The sequence below is a fragment of the Penaeus chinensis genome, chromosome 29 (genome assembly GCF_019202785.1).
Source record: "Penaeus chinensis breed Huanghai No. 1 chromosome 29, ASM1920278v2, whole genome shotgun sequence".
Taxonomy (NCBI): domain Eukaryota; kingdom Metazoa; phylum Arthropoda; class Malacostraca; order Decapoda; family Penaeidae; genus Penaeus; species Penaeus chinensis.
Window position 1 is genome coordinate 11,915,240 of NC_061847.1, and position 19,304 is coordinate 11,934,543.

At 38.2% G+C, this 19,304-nt stretch overlaps 1 protein-coding gene across 1 annotated transcript; it reads right to left on the reverse strand.

The window, feature by feature from the left end:
* Positions 1-309: 309 nt before the first annotated feature.
* LOC125040766 (medium-chain specific acyl-CoA dehydrogenase, mitochondrial-like) lies at positions 310-16,587 on the reverse strand. The gene is made up of 10 exons (XM_047635482.1): positions 16,451-16,587; positions 14,205-14,310; positions 11,162-11,283; positions 10,590-10,736; positions 5,873-5,953; positions 5,562-5,716; positions 5,103-5,272; positions 2,580-2,737; positions 1,434-1,604; positions 310-1,176 (listed from the first exon to the last, which is right to left on the reverse strand). Exons 1-10 carry the CDS (start codon positions 16,466-16,468, stop codon positions 1,024-1,026), a joined length of 1,281 nt encoding a protein of 426 aa, XP_047491438.1. The 5' UTR covers positions 16,469-16,587; the 3' UTR covers positions 310-1,023.
* Positions 16,588-19,304: the final 2,717 nt, after the last annotated feature.

The window sequence follows — 19,304 nt, forward strand, 5'->3', positions numbered from 1 at the left end:
CTATGAAAATCTATATTTCTGTGATATCCCTATATATCCATCTGATACCCTATGCTTGAAAAAGATGTGCTCTCTCTGCTAAGGTAGTAAGTAGTAAGCTCTGAAGCAGGGGATGAGTTAGGCATAAAAAATAAAGAGGGTCAAATGTCAGAAAATGTTCACAGTTCACATGGTCTGCTTTTACGCAATCTTTATAAGTAAAACATTTGCAGTACTCATTTATTGGCAAGTGTCACAGGAAACAAGTAAACTAAAATATGCAACATGCTTTCCTCTGTATAAAATATATTAGGCAATAGCATAGACAAGTTGTTAAATATATTTACTTTATTTTATTCTAAAAATATATACAATAAAACTTGTTTGCAAAACTTACATCATATTGCATTGATAGTTGCACAAACTGAACCTGTTAAATGGTATAAACTGGTAACCAATTCCAAAATCTATAGATTTTGAAGAATCTTTCCAAGTAACTTTAACAAGATAATGTGAAGATTCTTCTTTGCAACCACTTCCTAGCACCACATTAATAACAGTAGATTGAAGATATTTTGTTATTGAGGAGCTCCATTATACTTTTGTATATAATAATGATATTGAGAGATACCTTCAAATAAATTTCTTACAACTATTAAGAATTCAGTATTGCTGTTCTGTATCTGTGAATACACTGAAGCTAAACTGCATAAACTGACCTCTTATTAATGATGTGATACAAGAAATTTGATAACATAATTTGACATTACACAAAAAGAATCTTTTCACATAACTGATAAGTAATAATGTTAGTTAAACAGTGAATCTACACTTTTTAATCTTAACAAAGACAATTCAAGCCTATAATTAGGACCTACAGCAAAAGAAACTGTTAATTTTAATACATTGTATACTGAAATAAAAGTCTGATACTCTTTTAAAGTTTACAATGGAATCAGTTTACACTTCAATTTCATTCTAGTGTTGCCATTAAATCATTCACGGCTTCTTAATATATCTGGGACAAAATAAACCTTGTGGTGTTTACAACAGACCCATCTTGGCTCGGGTCAGGTGCTCTCTTGCGATGATAAGACGCTGAATCTGAGCTGTGCCCTCGTAGATCTGGTAGATCTTGGCATCGCGCATCAGTTTCTCTGCTGGGTACTCTGTGTTGAATCCGTTGCCACCAAACACCTTTTGATTGACAAAAAATGCTATGAGCACATATGCCAAGGTTTCTGAATATGATAAAAATAATTCAAAAACAGGAAATGAGGATGAATTGTTAAGCACACAATATTATTAGATACAATGGTAAATGCAAACAAAGAAGAAATCGATATATGAACTGACATTGTTGCATAACTGCCTTTCAGAGTCCCTTTCTACAAATATCATCTTTCCCTTTAAAAATCATCTTCAGAAAGAAGTCACAATAACCTATTCCTCACCTGAACGGAGTTAGTGGCTGCACGATTAGCAGCATCTCCAGCAAAGCCCTTGGCAATGGAGGCATAGTATGTGTTGCGACGACCCTGATCAACTTCCCAGGCTGCTCTCATCCAAGCCAACCTGCCCAGTTCGGTCTCCATTGCCATTTCAGCCAGTATGAAGGACACAGCCTGTGTATAATAATTAGTAAGATGATCTTGTTTGATTATTTTTTATGTCATGAAATATTATAATTTTACCCCCTTTGATCCAGGTGACGTGACCATCAATTCATGAAAAAGTTTGGCTTGTGGATTGAGTGATGTGAACATGCCATCATGGAAAAATTTGGCCATGGGCTAGGGTGACAGGAATGACTTACCACAAGTGTACACAGAGTGATTAGACTCGGAGGGCATTTGGGAAACAGCTCTTGCATTATTCCTATTGGTACACAAGTGTGGAATGTAACATCCATCAGTCATGACTGGAAGAGCACTAGCTCCAAGGAGGACACTACTTCAATGTGATGTATCCTATTCCTGCCTGTAGTGGCTAGCAGTACAGGTTGTAGCTATTATGCAAAATTAAATATTTCAAATAAAAAAAAAAATAAATAAATAAAAAATAAAATGTTATCTTTTGTTGATATGGAGTCTGTGCAAGGACAACAGTCAATTACCATCTGCATGCAGCATATCAAATGACAAGTACAGACATGGGAAAATGGCAAAGGAGAATTGACACTGCATGTGTATTTGTGTGCACCCTGCCCCTCAAGTGAGAATAATGCCTTGATTCTAGGTCACATGTACCCAGAACCAAGGGGTTGTTAATATAAACAAACCTAAACAAAATGTATGAACCACAATAAAAGGTTATGTTAACAATGATTAATGGGTTAAGAAGCAAAATATATGTGCTCTACATCAAAGGTCATATAGCACTATTGGAAGGTATAGTAACAATAAGGGTAAAGAAGATGGGAGTTCATGATTAAATGTTATCTGTTACCATACTAATATATTATTCAGCCAAGTGAGTGTCTGACTATTTAAAAGAAAAGAAGAAAAAGAGGGAGATACCCATAAAATATAGAGTGTATAATCATGCTTAGTAAAGGAAACAACTAAGCAATTTTTCTTTTCTTTGTTTACTAAACTTACTTGATGGTTAGCAATATGAGTTCCAAAAGCCTTCCTCTCCAGGGCGTACTTGGTGGCTTCTTCAAGGGCTCTCTGGGACAGGCCAACTGCTCCAGCAGCCACTGGGGGTCGAGTGCGATCAAAGGCACCCATTGCAATCTTAAAGCCTGCACCTTCACCTAAGAAATATTTACAAATCAATTTTAGTTTTAAAGAAAGAGTATGCATAATACAGTAGTTTCCTAAATGGGATCTTTTCTACCAGAACAGTCAACCAAAGTCAGGAAATGGATCTCATTTTTGGGTAAAATTTTACCATTTGGTATCACATGATAAAAATAATCTACAAATTAATTCAATTTGATGCAAAATTTTGGAGGTGTTCACCCATAAACTGCTGTGACTGCATAACAATAAGTTTGGGAAAGTGCAAAAAGTCTTGATGTCAGAAATGGCACTATCTCTCTAAGCCATTTTACAAACTCTTTTAACCCCTGGGATCCTGATGCTTCATCATCATCATCATCATTTGGAGCGAACGCCGGCAGGGGCGCATAGCCGCATCCACCCTCCGCTTCCACCTACGAGGATCCCTCATGGCGAGCCGCCAGGCAGGGGCCCGGCCCATCTCTAATTCCTCACGACAGGTTTGATCGATCTGCCCAAGCCACGACCTTCTCGGTCGTCCCACAGGCCTCCTCCACCCAGGGTTGTCTCGGACAGAGACAACCTGATGGGCAGGATCATCCTGTGGGAGTCGAGCCAAGTGGCCATATAGCCTGAGTTGGCGATCACGGATTGTGCAAGTAACAGGTCCTGTACCGGTCGCACGGTGCAGCCGTTGGTTGGACACATGGTCCCGCCAACTGTACCCCATGATCCGGCGCAAGGATCTGTTACAAAAGGCATCAAGACGAGATTCCAGAGTACAAGATAGTGTCCAAGTTTCACTACCATAGAGTAAAACTGGGAGTATCAGGACCTTGAAAACACGTAACTTGGTCCTTCTGCACAGGTACCGACATCTCCAAATACTCTTGTCGAGAGATTTCATGACCCCTGCTGCCAGGCCAATCCGTCTACTGACTTCTTGGTCTGACAGCCCAGAGTCATGAAATGCACTACCGAGGTACATAAAACTCTTTGTGACTTCGATGTTTTCACCGCAAGCACGTATCGACTGTACAGGGTCTCCTAGCAGGCCCCCAAAATCCTGGATCTTGGTCTTGGTCTTGGTCCAGGAGACCTCTAGCCCCAGGGGCTTCGCTTCATTGCTAAATGCATCAAGAGCCGCCACAAGTGTTTCCAGAGATTCAGAGAGTACGGCAACATCATCGGCAAAGTCAAGGTCTGTAACCTTGATATTGCCCAGAGTTGCTCCACAGTGACTTTGGACAGTAGCTCTACCCAGTATCCAATCCATGCAAGTGTTGAAAAGTGTTGGTGCAAGAACACAGCCTTGCCTCACACCTGAACTAACAGGGAAGAAGCTCGACAGGCCCCCACCACACTTTACAGCACTTTCAGTACCTGTATACAGGTTTGCTATTAGTCCAATAATCCTTATTGGAATTCCTCTTAGTCTCAGGATCTCCCAGAGAGATTCGCGATGCACAGTGTCAAACGCCTTCTTGAGATCGATGTAGGCTGCAAGCAGCCCACGTCCGAACTCACGACGGCGCTCTATAATGATTCGAAGCTCCACTGCCTATAAATGGCTCGAAATACAGGCAATAGGCTTACTTGAGTAGCCACTCTGTGATGGATGTGCAGCTTGTAGGATGGGCTCACACAAACACTCATGTACAGTGACAGGACTCCATGCTTTTCCTTTGCAATGTTGTATTCTCTTTTTCAGCACAAGTTTTTTAAGCTTTTTTGACATCTTTTAATGTTTATACGTTATTTGATTTGCTTTATCCAGATTGTATTATTTCCCCCCCCCCCCCCTTTTTTTTTTGTCATTTTTTTATCCTTGATATCACTAGTCATGGTTGGCAGGAATAGGTTCCTGAGCATGGCAATAGTGTAGTCCTTGAAGTAAGTGCTTTTCCAACCTTGGCTCACAGATGGTACATTCCACACTTGTTTATCCATGGAACTAATGCAAAAGCCCCTTCCTAAATGCCCAATGAGTCTGATCACCCGGCAAGAGGTTTGTGCACTCATGGGGAGTCATTCCCATCATCCAGCTTTCAACCAAAATTGTCATAATGATAAGTTCCCATCATTTTATGTTTATGTCACCCAGCCATCAAACATAAATTTTTTCATGATGTAATAGTAGTATGGGTTAAGATATCTTTTACACCATCACTTTACTTACTCTTCTTCATTCATATTTTCTATCTTTCCCTCTTCCCCCCCCCCCCCCCATTCTCATTTCCTGTGTCTGTCTCAATAACTACCTTGCTCTTTTTTCTATATATCTCTATCTCTCTCATTAATTCATTCTTCCCCTGTCTCTCTCTAGGTATCTTATAATTTAATAATTCTCTGTCTCCTCCATGGTGAAGGGGACAGAAGAGGTCATAAAACACTAACCAATGAGAACATTCTCTTTGGGCACAACAACATCTTCCAAGGTAAAGCCACAGGTGTTAGAGCAGCGCTGGCCCATGTTGATCTCCTTGCGCCCCCTGATCAGGCCAGGGGAATCACCGTCAATGATGAACCCAGTGAATGCCTTAGAAGATGGGCACTTGGGATCTGGGCTGCAATAAGGACATGTGAATAAGATAACTAGAGATTTAATACATGGCCATTTCTATATCAGGGACTTTTAAACTTCATTATATACCTTTGATTTAAAAATCTGATTCAATTAAAACTGTGGAGTGTGGTTTTATACCATATCCAAATGTAGATACAATGGATATAAAATTAAAATTAACTTGAATAAAAATAAACCTTCCCATAATTTTCAATACTAAATTTATTACCACAAAAAAGAGAAAGAAAAACATGTATGCAGTGTTGAAGCAAAAAAAAAAATATACTAACTTGGTGCGAGCTAACAGGAAATACCAGTTAGCAACTCCACCATTGGTGATCCACATCTTCTGGCCGTTGATAACGTACTCATCACCCTTCTTCTCTGCTCGAGTTTTAATTCCAGACACGTCAGAGCCAGCACCAGGTTCAGTCACTCCATAAGCCTTCAAATGCAGCACAGTGTTTGTGATACTTCCTCAAACACATTCTAGCTAAAGGTAAGCTTATCTAAATTCTAATATGACAGGTTTGATTTGGTAGAAGGACATGTTTGTCATTTTAAATCTAATGCTCTCCATACCAATAATGTTCCTACTTACACACATCAATGGCTCCTCTGTCATGCGACCAAGATACTTATTCTTCTGCTCATCATTGCCAGCAAGGATTACTGGCATTTGCTGCAAATAATCATATAATCATTAATAATAAAGCATTGCTCATTTGTAAATTAAATAAAGACCATATACTCTTACCATTATGCAAAATGATATATTTCCTCTTATACGTCACCTAATTCATTAAAGAAGATAACCCAATAAAGTCAGGTGGCATGTAATATGCTACAATAAGGGTGGGCTGTATTATATGAGAATGTAGGGAAAAGTATTTCAGATTGTGTCTGTGTATATTTTGTTACTTGCATAGTATATATAACATTTGTGTTGTGTCATCACCATCATAGCCATCATTATGAGTCCAGAATTATTTATGAGACTTGCATATCAGCATATTGTTATGAATGTAGTATAATCAAAATCATAACTATAGTAATATTTTCATATAACTATCTTTTTAATGCTTCAACCACAAGGGTTGTCTCTAAGTCAACATTCATCAGTTGCCATCTCTAGTCTGTATATTTTCTCAATTCCACATAACTTCACCTAGAAAAAATGATGATTTACAATCTGATTTTTCTCATGTTTACCAGCTAGCTACCCTCATAACACTGTCCCTCAGCCTCATATCTCAGCTGCAACCTTATAGATATACATATAGCCATGCTGTATCTAAGTTGGATTAAGGTTATACACTCTAGCTGGTTGTGCCATGACCGAAGGCAGGCACAAACAGCCTGAATACAAGCTAGCTCTTAAGCCTTATCCACTGCACCTGCTGTTCCGGGGAACAAAAGCAAGCAGCTGGCTTTCCCGCCAGGACGCGCGTTCAACTCGAACTACCCATCTCAACATCCCACCGAAGTTTCAGTGCGCTCGGGCGGTTGGTTTGCATATAACCACAACCTCCATTTTTTTTCACTCTAGAAACATATGTCGTATGAAGGATTTTATTGTCTCATACTGTAGTATATACTCTATTTTAGGAGTGTTCGACCAATGTGAGTGTGTAAAGTCAATAGCTCGTTTTGGCGAGAACACAGAAAAGCAGTGGCAAGTCGAATTTTTATTTTTTTTGAAAAATGAAAAATATACATATTTACATATGTAAAACTATATACATATATACAGATTAGTATTTTCAGTCTGAAAACACGGTGTTGGGCACAAGGAAACGTCGCAGTTGGCACACATGACTGGTCTCCTTCCTGCGCCGGTGGTTCCTCCAGCAGAGCGCACATCTCCAAAACCTCCAGAATGGGGTGTCGACTGGCATGTGCGCCTGCTGGGGTTTCTGCTCAGGTTGGCCAAGCTGGCCACCTGTAAATGCAAGAAAAAAAGGACATTGTAAATTACACTTTCAAAAATGAACATGTAGAATGAAAATCACCATAATTTCACATCAGAACACAAAAAACAAAAAGTCAGATGCTTACCTTGCTGCAGCAATTCCCGGACAAGTTCCGTACGGAACTTTTATTGTGACATCGTACCACCGAGGGCCCGGTGGACAGACCGCGCATTGATAGTAGTCATGTCCAAGAGGTAAAAAAATACCTTCTTGTACCACTTGATCATCTTTTCAGGTGGCTGGATATGATTGCGCCTGCTGATCCGAGAGATCATATACCCTGCCTCTAGACTGTCGGATGAACAGAACTTGTAGACCTTCAGGCCCCTCCGAGCCCTCTTACTCGGGTTATACTGCTGGACCTGATACCTGCCCTTGAAGGCCTACAAGCTCTTGTCAACGGTCACATTCTTGTTGGGGACAAAGACAGAACAGTACGTCGAATCCAAGACATAAATCACAGGGCAATTGTTTGGAAATACTCTGGGAATAGGCTGTTGAATCAGGCTGAACGATTCATCATGGTGTCCGTGCAAACCTGGTGTCCCCTCGAAGCAGTGATGCCGGATGAAGTTCTCCTTCTTTGTCCAAACAAAAGAAGGAGTTCCGGGAGCTTTGCACTCCCACTGTCATGTGGCGTATTCTGCGAGGGGCTCATCCAAGTCCAAGTATCCACCAGTGGGGCATAGTCATAATCTACATCCAAGGCGTCCTCCATGGCTGATTCTTCAGAATCGGACTCGGATCCCTCCCAATCTGAGTCGTCACCGTTGAACTGGTCGGAGATTTCAATTTCTGTAAAAATACGAAGGAAAACATGAGTTCTATGTAAAAAAAAAAAAAAAAAAAAATTATGCTATGCAGAAACAAAGTAGTATATGTCCAAAGAGCCAGGTATTTTCACAAGTCAAAGGAAAGATAGAAAACTTACCAGAGATCACGTGTCCTTGAGAGTTTCAGAGGAGGTGTGTAGTCCTCATCTGAGACCTCATTATCGACTTCGTCGGCGGATGAGTACAGATAGAGGAACGGGTCTGGAGCATTCCGCAAGCGAGGATATCGTCGACAGACAAGGTACAGACTCCAGGGGAATTCCTTGGCTTGCGGGAGCGGTGAGTAGGGAGCATGCGAGACATTTCCCTAATTGAAAGTCTAGCTGGCGAATGATTACCTTGACCTCTGCAAGGATTTCGGCCAATCAGATCATCAATTTCAGGTGACTCACGTGACTCATGTGACGTACATGTGCACTATCGCCAAACTACTCTATTGACAATCCTTGTGCCCAGAAAGTCACGTGATAGATCATGTAAGGTATGCGCGGAAAATGGGTAATTTTTCTCCAAACTACCCGGAAGATTCCAGAAAATCAAGTGATGTCACGTGACAGGTCACATGAGGTAAGTGGCGGAAATGGCGTGAAAATCACGTGATATGTCATGTAGCATGACGTCACTGTCTTTCGCTCTCGCTCTCTCTCTCTCTCTCAAACACACGCACACACGCGCGCACTCAAAAAACTCAAAAAGTGCAACCTTCCTCAATAAACTTAGATTCCTCGGTGACAGCCCTCCCCGTCATTGTCCGAGTCCACACAGACTTGCACACACAATTTTACAACCTTTTACACATACACGTACACAATTACCTCTTTTTTACTTTTACAAAAGAACACACAAACTTCCTAACACACACATCTGTCAATCAAACAACGAAAAGCATACGGAAAAATTTATACAATTCACACACACACTTCCACACAATCACTACATTACACACAGACACACACTCAAAGATGCATGCACAGATTTCCTAACACAAATGACCTAGAAACACACAAACACACCACAGACAAAGCAAATGTGCATTGAAAAACATGCGTAAACCTTTATACAATTCATATACAATTCACACACGCACTTGTACACACAATTACTACATCACACACATGCACACACATGCACACGCACAAACGTGCGCACACGCGCACACACACACACACACACACACACACACACACACACACACACACACACACACACACACACACACACAAAGATGCACGCACATATTTCCCAATACAAACGACCGAGAAACACAAACACACAGCAGACAAAACAATTATGCAATGAAAAAATGCGTAAATTTTATACAATTCACAAACGCACTTTCGCATGTAAAATTACCGACTTACACACTCACGCATACACACCAACAGTTGCATGCGCATATTTCCACAGATACGCAAGCCAACAAGTACAAACACAACGAAGAACACATGTACACATAGTTGCACAAACATAATTATATATATAAAGACCTGCATAATACATACTAGCTCAAAAACAGTAATTCATACGGCTATACAGAAATCATGTCCAATCGCGTCCCCAGCGGGATGGGTTAGAAATTGAGCCCGTATATACACATCCGCGGCGGGATGGGTACGCACGTGGTACGCGTATACACGTGACTCGGTGTGAAGGGTTAAACCCCCATCAATAAAAGGAATGAAATGCATGCTAATTTCCCCTGATCACCCTTGAGATCATTAAGGTCCACAGGAGGACTCTATACTTCTCTTCATCTTTAAATTTTCTAACAAGGAGAACAATGGAGAATGACAGCTGAGGAGCTGAAAAACCAGTAGTCTCCTTGCTACCGGCATCAGTGACTAACTGAGTTTCAGGTTGGAGATTGTACACAAATTTCTGCAAGAACATATATGTATACAGTGGGCTTCTGGCACTTGCCAACTCCATTCACACGCACAGATTTCAAGGGACAACAAGGCATGCAGTAGAGACTTTCAGTGGGGAGATATCACTAATTTCATGAGTACAGGCAAAATGGGAGGACTAAGACATGTGGTTGTATGTTTTGAGTGTGACTTTTCTTTGTGCCCTAAACTGCTTGGAGAATTGACACACGTGTTTACATTCTACATATTCTTTATCTTTTTTGCCTAGGCAATGCAGAAAAAATATATACTAATCCCATAAATCACATAATTAACAAACAGTGTCCAACCTTGATAAAGCCTCGAAATAAAATTAAACTATCAAATAATGTATTAACACATTTGCACTTTTGCTTTTCCATCCATATGATTTAGCATGCCATTATTGCTGATAAGTAGCAATGCACGGCTTGTAACAGAAAACAGTTTTGGGTACAGTGTGCAAATACCCTAAAAAAAAAAACAAAAAAAAACATACAAAGGCAAGAAAAAAAAAAAAAAAAAAAGTATACATATACAGAGATGAGTTTAGTTTTACTACTGGAACCTTCAAAATAAATATTCCATGGTAAAATCTTTTCAAATAAATAATTAGATCAACTCACCCCAAGGTTGTTTGCCTCCATTGCGGTTTGGATACCTGTACAGCCATAAGCAATCTCTTCAGTAATAAGGCATCCTTCAAAAGTTCCCAGGCCAAGACCTCCACACTCAGCAGGAATATGGGGATTCATGAGACCAACTTCCCATCCCTGAAAACAAGAAAAAAAAATAAAAATAAATAAATAAATAAATAAATAAATAAATAATAAATAAAAGACTAAGTACTCCTCAATTTTTTTAAATATATCATTAATACTTGATAGCCAAAATATCCCTTCTTGGTTAACTGTAATATCAACTCAAAAGCAAAAACAATAACAACTGACAAAGTCAATTTCATAATTTTAATAGGCCTATAAGCAATGTTAAATAACAAAAAGTACTAGAGAAAACTTCAATATCAATAAGGAGAAAATGCCATTTATGGCAAAGACAATACCCAACAAAAAGCTTAACAACATATGAAATATAACCAATCAATGTTATTTTTCATTAACTCTAGAGAATTCTCAATCCATCAGTGATGCAGAACAACTGTTGCTTTTCAAAGAAACAGTAAAATTCAATTACATACCTTCTTGATAATCTCCCAAGGGTATTCCATTGTTTTGTCTAACTCTGCAGCCTTTGGCACAATCTCCTCTCGTGAAAATTTGCGAGCTAACTCCTGAATCTCCTTCTGCTCATCAGTCAGGTCTGAAATTAAGAAAAGTAAAAAAATCTTCCCTAAAACAAAAATCTGAATACAATGTACGATTTAATCTAATTATATCAAACCAATTGGCAGGGGCCCTCCGTGGTACAGTGGTAACACGCACGGCTGTGGGTCGGAGGGTCCGCATGGGTTCGCATCCCGGCCACAGTCTGAGGTTAGGGAGGGCATCCACTCGGGGTAATGGTCTCCACCTTGCCAATTCCTGCCTGTTCTTTCACAGGACAAACCCATCTTAGCCCTTGATCAAAAAAGGAGTTTCGTGATGTTAAACTGAAATCCCATCAAACCAACTGGCAGTAGGTAAAAGCAGGTTTTTTATTTTTATCATTATTATTTATCTATTTATCTAATTTTATCCTCATTATTATCATCTTCCTACCCAACATTGCCATGAAAATGCTGTGCTCATTTTTTACTTTTTTTTGTGAAAGGTCTATACACATAGTTGGTTTTGCTAGTGCTTAGTCACACAGGAGTCAATTAGTAGACCTTGTAATCTTACCTGACTTCACCTTTCCTTGAATTTGCAGAAAAAAGTTATTTTTGGCTGATGCTATCAATATTGATGTTGTCATTTTTATTACAGACATTATAATTACTATAATGTTATTGACATTAGTAGTGACAATTTAAGGAAACAAAATATTTTCAACATCAAGGGAAAGGGTAAACAGGTGAGACAAGTAGTATTCATAATTGCCTCATTGGTGACTTAATACAAGTGGAGCCATCTATGTATAAAAACAAATAATAAAGTAAACTTGAAGTGGGCAAGGCATGTATGTACATGTCATGCCTATCAGTTTGGGGTTTATAACAAATGGGTTCACAAGTATTTAGTCACCAAGGAGTCAATCACAGAGCTTATCTGACTGCACTTCTTACCCCTATTCCTTGAATTTTTAGGAAAAAGACCTTATTCTTATTAATATTGTCATTGTGTTCATAAAGGCTTCTTTCTGGAAATTCAAGAAAAGGAATAGGTGTTATCAGGTAGACCTTGTAAATGACTCCTATATGACTAAGCAATACAAGAACAGTCTTTGTGTATGCTAAATTAACTTTAAAAAATCTACAGGGGACAGTGCATGTAGAACATATCACTTATGAAAGTTGACTACAAGAGCTACATTAACCCGATCAAGGACAGGTTAAGTGAACCGGCGTCATAAACTGCTTGGTCTGTAGGGTACACCTGTATGTGATGGCTAGAAGGAAGGAAGAAAAAAAAAAAAAAAAAAAAAAAAAAAATTCATGCTATTCAGACTTATAAAGTAGACGTCTTTAATGGAAGGAAATTCTTCTGCTCCTCTGTGCCTAGGTCACCCAGGAATATTCCTACTAACCCAGAAGGGTAGTTATTCAGGACGGCTGAATATGCAAATGGATGCGATTACGGACTGGTTATTTTGAGACTGAGTCTACAATGTCTGGATTGTAACCATGAGATAGCAAAATCATACACTACAATGTGCTGGTTATCAGTGGATGAAACCTTACAAAAATACCCCTCCTTGTAGGCCTTTCTCTGCCAACCCTCCTACCCATGCAACCCACTGAGCAGACTGGTAGGAGGGGTTGGGAGAGAGCATTCAGAAACTCTTGATTGTGACAGTACACTAGGGTATTTGATAATTTTGACTTTGGAATGTTATAGGGTTTCAATTGGAAATAGACCTGCTGGCCTTACTTGTCCCCTGCTAAGTTTCCATAGGTTATACCATGTTTCCAGTTGAGCTTTGTAACCTGGCACTTCCCCATGTTACCCAAAATCCCTGGGTATACATGTTCCATTGTTTGATATTGTAGTGATATTACAACTAGAAAGGCCACTTATATGATGTGACATTCTATCAAGAAATAATTCTATCAAAGGAAATGAGACTGACAAGTAGCAATGCTATGCTAACAAATCATTAAACTACAAATAAACTTGTGGCAGTAACAGAAGGGCTGTAAAAGCAGTTTCAACTTCAATCCATGACTGATATAGATAAGCTGCCAAGTAGGTACTGCAAGTGAAGATGAGTATTACAAATACAGAAAATCAACGAAGGAAAGATTTAGACCAAAAGTTAAGTCTCAAAGCATTTGATTCATATGTGCAACTAAGAAAGGTGCTGAAGGGGAGGATATTAAGGATGGAGTTCAATTTTTTTAAGGATGGTGAGAATGAAGCAATACTTTATTGACAGCTACACAGAAATGGTTTTGCCTTGTGGTATCTAAGCCTTATGTAATAAAAGAGATTGCTAGGAGTTTGTTCAAGTTGTTGTCCCATGACTAGGGATTTTCTATTCTTTTTTGCCTGTGTGTCTGATGATACTGCCTACTGTTATCTATAAGTTAGATAAAATTAATGAAAATGCCAACAAAGCAAAGGCTGTCTTTGGGATTATACTTTTATTTCCATTCATATCCATCAATAACCCACAAAGACCATCATATCCTAAGACATGTACAAAATGACATCTTAGTGATATTTTGAGGGTAAATTCCTGCAAATCAAAAAAACTGACTGAATCGTGAGATTGATGGCATGGCAGGAGATAGCCATTTTTGGTATAGCATGATTATCATCCATAGCTAAGATTCCAAAAACTTTTCCCCTACAGGTAGCAGGGCAAAATGGTTAAAAATCCTTACTGTAATTACAAAACCACCTTTCTTCTGCTTAAAAGTTCTGTACCAAATGTGTAAAATCAGTGAATCCAAGACTGTACATTTTGTATAATATTCTATAATAAAGAATACTGATAATAATGACACTACCTAGCATTAATATTCATTACTCTTATTTGTGATCAATACTTAGTAAAAATAAAAATGACTAATAATACAAGTAAAAATACTGTATGCTTACTGATACTACCTACTAGGAGATTATTATTAAAGGACTTACCAAAGCATACACCTCCTTTTCCTGAACTGGAAGATGCAACAGCTGGCTCTGCTGCTGTGCTTCGCCATCTTGCTGAGATGCGTGCAAGTGATCCAGTGCGCAAAAGCTGCAAGACAAAAGGATGTTTAATTATTCTTCCACTTTTTCCTAGTCATATGTTTGAAAGAAAGATAAACTGGCACATCAAAATTCTATCAAAATGATTTATTGTGTTTCATATTGTTTCCTGGTTAAAATGTTTCCTTGATGCATATCTTCTACACTGACATACAGCAAAGAAAAATATAGTTTCTAATCATCTTTAAAAAATAAATTAGGAAAGCAATCACACCAATTCAGAAGACGGAATGGGAACCATAATTACTGATTTACTGTTAATTCTAAATACAGCTTATTAGTCCTGTAAATGTGAACTACAAAATATAGTTTTCACCCTTGAAAATCAAAAATTATGAAGCAAAGACTTACATGTCATGATATATTCATTATAATGATTTTGTGAAAAGGACAATTTTCTATCATTTCACAGCTAAATACAAATCTGTCTATATTCATTATCAATATCTCTCTATCCCCCATCTCTCTCCCAATCTACCTCCATCTATAAGTTAGAGTTTAAGTGTATTTTTGAGGAATTAAGGAGGAATGTAGGATAAGGATAAGATAACGATGATTACACTTTTATATTTACAGATTAAAAAAGACTAAATAAATAAAAACAAATAAATTAATTAATAACACCAAAGCAAATAAATACAATCACAAACAAAAAATTATCACCACACACTAATCAGTCGTTCTGGACCAATATAATTATCTTTTGCAATTTAGGTAACTGTAAATACGTAAGGTCACAAGCTATATAAAAACAGTCCTGATAAGCATACATCTTAAAAGTGCACGACCTTCTTTGAATTTGAGAACTAAAAAAAAAAAAAAAAAAAAGAGGCAATATAATTAAGCACTAAAAACCTATGTAACCTTGTGTCTCCTGGGGTCTTTTGGAACATTATTCCATTACAGAAGTTTTAAAGTTTGAAAATAAAGATGTATATCATAGATAACCACCAATTATCTTATGTTACATCACAGGCAGCCAATCAAACTATTTATGTAGTCTCGGTTTGTGCACCAAAAGGTTTCTAATGGTCAATCATACAAAGTTGTATAGTCTAAGCACTCTTTTACCAAAATATATGAGGTTGTTGTTTTTTGGTTGGAAATGCAAGCACAGAGCTTTACCTGCCATGGATTATATAATAAAAAATATCTCAATAACAGAAGATAAGATTCATAGATCATCTGTTGTATCTACAAGTTAATTGCCTTGTAAAGGATGGCTGCGTGAAACTTAATTACCATCATTAACGATGGAAAAAGCAACAAGTTCATGTATGTTACACTGAAGTAATTGGTGAAAAAAACTAATAAAAGTAATTAATTAAAGTGCGGACATACTAGCCAGAGACAGTTACCAATATCACATCACAATCTTCATTCAACAATCTAAATTGCCATGACTGGGAGGGTTGACGAAGGGTTCTGCCCCACACGGAACGTGGTCTTCACCTCAGCACGCAGGCAAAATAACGCTGAAACTTGGGAGCATGGAGAGGCCTTGGGTTATGAGCGGCACTTTCTGCAATCTTTCCTTATTTTTGGCATTACCATTCCTCTCTGCAGATTATATCTTATACCAGTCAACTATAACTCTTTGTCCATTTGTCCGATTTGCCCTAGATTATACATCCATAGTGTACAGATCAACCAAAAATCAAACTACTGCAAGGTTGGATAGCTGGTTGAAAAAAACAAAAAATTATAACTGAACAAATATGCAAATTACTTGGTTGTATGACTGTCTAATACAAACAAACAAACAAAACAAAACGAAAATCCCCCGATAAACTATTATTCTAACGAGAAAATTTGTTGTATAACCATGTCTTACGAAACACATCAATCCTTCCTTGTACAACTTTTTGGTAATTTTCTAATGCTGTTCTTACAACAGATATGTAACATGTCAATTTCACTTTCGATTACAATAATAAAACATTATCTCTTATATAAATACGGACGGTAAATTATGCCTTTCCATAGGCCTACAAGACAACTTTCTCATTTTTTTTTCTCACCCATTCACATAACTTCAACTTCTAATAACCAATCATAACTCCCTAACCATAACACCCACTCTCATCTATCAAGACGCAGAGTCTCCACGGATCTCCCCCAAAAGTTACCTGACGAACGGCTGCCATGGTGGTTGCCTTTGGAGCTCACGGAAGAAGTGGAGAGACGGAATGACTCGGTGCCAACTGCCAGGGCTCCTCGTCGCCGATGACGGTGGCGGCGGCGCTCGTTTTCTGCTGCGGGGGAGAGGGGGCACAGCGCTATTTGCGGTTTATTGTTTGGGATGGTTATGTAAGTATCATTTTTTTATTTTTTGTTGTTCCTTTTTTATTCATTGTTGGTCTCTGTTAGCAGTGTTAGCTGAGGAAACTAACCTGTGGCGCTCGTTCTCTGCTTCGGGGGAGAGGGGGCACAACGCTATTTGTGGTTTATTGTTTGGGATAGTTATGTAAGTATTATTTTTGATTTTTTGTTGTTACTTTTTTATTCATTGTTGGTTTCTGTTAGCAATGGAGGCAGCTGAGAAAACTAACCTGTGGCGCTTGTTCTCTGTTGCGTGGGAGAGGGGGCACAACGCTATTTGCTGTTTATTATTTGGGATGGTAATGTAATTATTATTTTTGATTTGTTGTTACTTTTTTTTTTTTTATTCGTTGTTGGTCTCTGCTAGCAATGGAGGCAGCTGAGGAAACTAACCTGTGGTGCTCGTTTCCTGTTGCGAGGAAAATTGGGGACAACGCTATTTGCTGTTAATTATTTGGGATGGTTATGTAATTATTATTTTTGAATTGTTACTTATTTTTTTTTATTCATTGTTGGTCTCTGTTAGCAATGGAGGCAGCTGAGGAAACTAACCTGTGGCGCTCGTTTCCTGTTGCGAGGAAAATTGGGGACAACGCTATTTGCTGTTTATTATTTCTGATGTTTATATATTTATTATTATTATATATATATATATATATATATATATATATATATATATATATATATTATTCATTATTGGTTTCTGTTAGCAATGTTTTCTGTTGCGAGGAGGAGGGGGGGGGGGGGGGCGACGCTGTTCGGATAAGTGAGTACATAATCTTTAGGTAAGTGAGGGCTAAAGAACACGGCCTCGGTTATTTCTTCCTCCTTACACTCTATATAACCATCTTATCCCTGGTGAAATTCAGGGCCCACAATCAGGCTTCTCTGCACGCCATGTGTTCAGTTGGATCTCGTATTCCTGCATTTAGGCCTGCTGGTAGCCACTGCTGGATCATCCCTCACTTTGGTTGTGCCAACACTCAGCATTCCACGATCTTTTAGGCCTCTTTTCATTCACCTTCAGTCATCCTGCCCTTGATCTACCTGGACGCACGTCACCCGCATCAGATCTCATGATCATCTCCATCTTTCTCTCCTCCTCTTCGCCTCATGAGCTCAAAAAACATCTTCATTCGCTCTACTCACTCTTCCATACCTGTGGCCCGGCCGTCTTTTCCCAACGTTTTTGCCACATCGTACAAACAATACAAGTTCCCCCTTCACCCATTGCCGCCGGGGAAAATGAAACAAAATATGGGGAAAATGATGTGCTCATTTTTTTTTTTTTTTTTTTTTTGTGAAATGTCTCTACACATAGAGGGCTCTGCCTTACCTGATTTCACCTTTCCATGAATAGGCGGGAAGACGTATTTTTTACTAGTGCTATGAATATCGATGGTGTTATTTTCCTTATAAACATTATAATTACTATAATGTTATAAACATTAGTAACAGCAAAATAAGATAACGTAAAATATTTTCGAAAATTAAAGAAAAGGCGAGATAGGCAGAACTCGTAACTGGCTCATTGGTGATTTAGTACTAGTGTAGCCATCAATGTAGTAAAACAATTAAACAAGTAAACTTACAGTGGGTATGGCATGGACGTACGTAACAAGCACGTCGGGAATGGGTTAACTTGAAATATTTGTATTCTTTTCTCTCTCTCTCTCTCTCTCTCTCTCTCTCTCTCTCTCTCTCTCTATATATATATATATATATATATATTATGACTTTTATACTTGCGTTCTCCTAGCACTGCAATATATCAACACTCTTTACTCTTCTCATCCCCCCCCCCCAAAAAAAATAAAAAAAATCCTGAAGCCTACACCCTTTCCATTAGCTTTAGCAGAGTATAAGCAATTACCTATTAAATTTCAGCAAGGGTACGAGGGTAAAACTTTCAGGAGAATATGGATAAATAAATTTGCCATGAATGTAAAATAAGCTGAGCCGAATTACTGCCATTAATCGTAATCATTATTACCAATATTCCTACCATAATATGACACGAATGTTTACGCAGAACCCTTGCATTTTGTATAATTTTAGCAGAAAGCTTGGAACAGATATATATAGTATATATATATATATGTATACATAAACACACACACACGCACACACACACGCACGCGCTCAAATACATATATATATATATATATATATATATATATATATATACACATGAACACATACACACACAATATATATGTGTTTGTGTGTGTGTGTGTGTGTGCATACATACATACATACATGCATACATACATAAATACATACATACATACATACATACATACATACATACATACATACATACATACATACATACATACATACATACATACATACATACATACATACATACATATATACATACATACATACATGTACACATACATACATACTTACATACATACATGTACACATACATACATACATACATACATACATACATGTACACATACATACATACATACATACATACATACATGTACACATACATACATACATACATGTACACACACACACACACACACACACACACACACACACACACACACACACACTTACACACAGATTGATTGATAGAATGATTGACAGATAGATAGATAGACAGGTATATACATACATACGTGCATACATATGTGTGTGTAT

What these genes read in the sequence shown, in the direction of transcription:
- LOC125040766 (XM_047635482.1), bottom strand. An exon ending in AAAAGGAGGTGTATGCTTTG is followed by an intron (nt 11,284 to 14,204) that starts GTAAGTCCTTTA and finishes TCTTAATTTCAG; the next exon opens with ACCTGACTGATGAGCAGAAG. An exon ending in CAAAGAGAATGTTCTCATTG is followed by an intron (nt 2,738 to 5,102) that starts GTTAGTGTTTTA and finishes AATATTTCTTAG; the next exon opens with GTGAAGGTGCAGGCTTTAAG.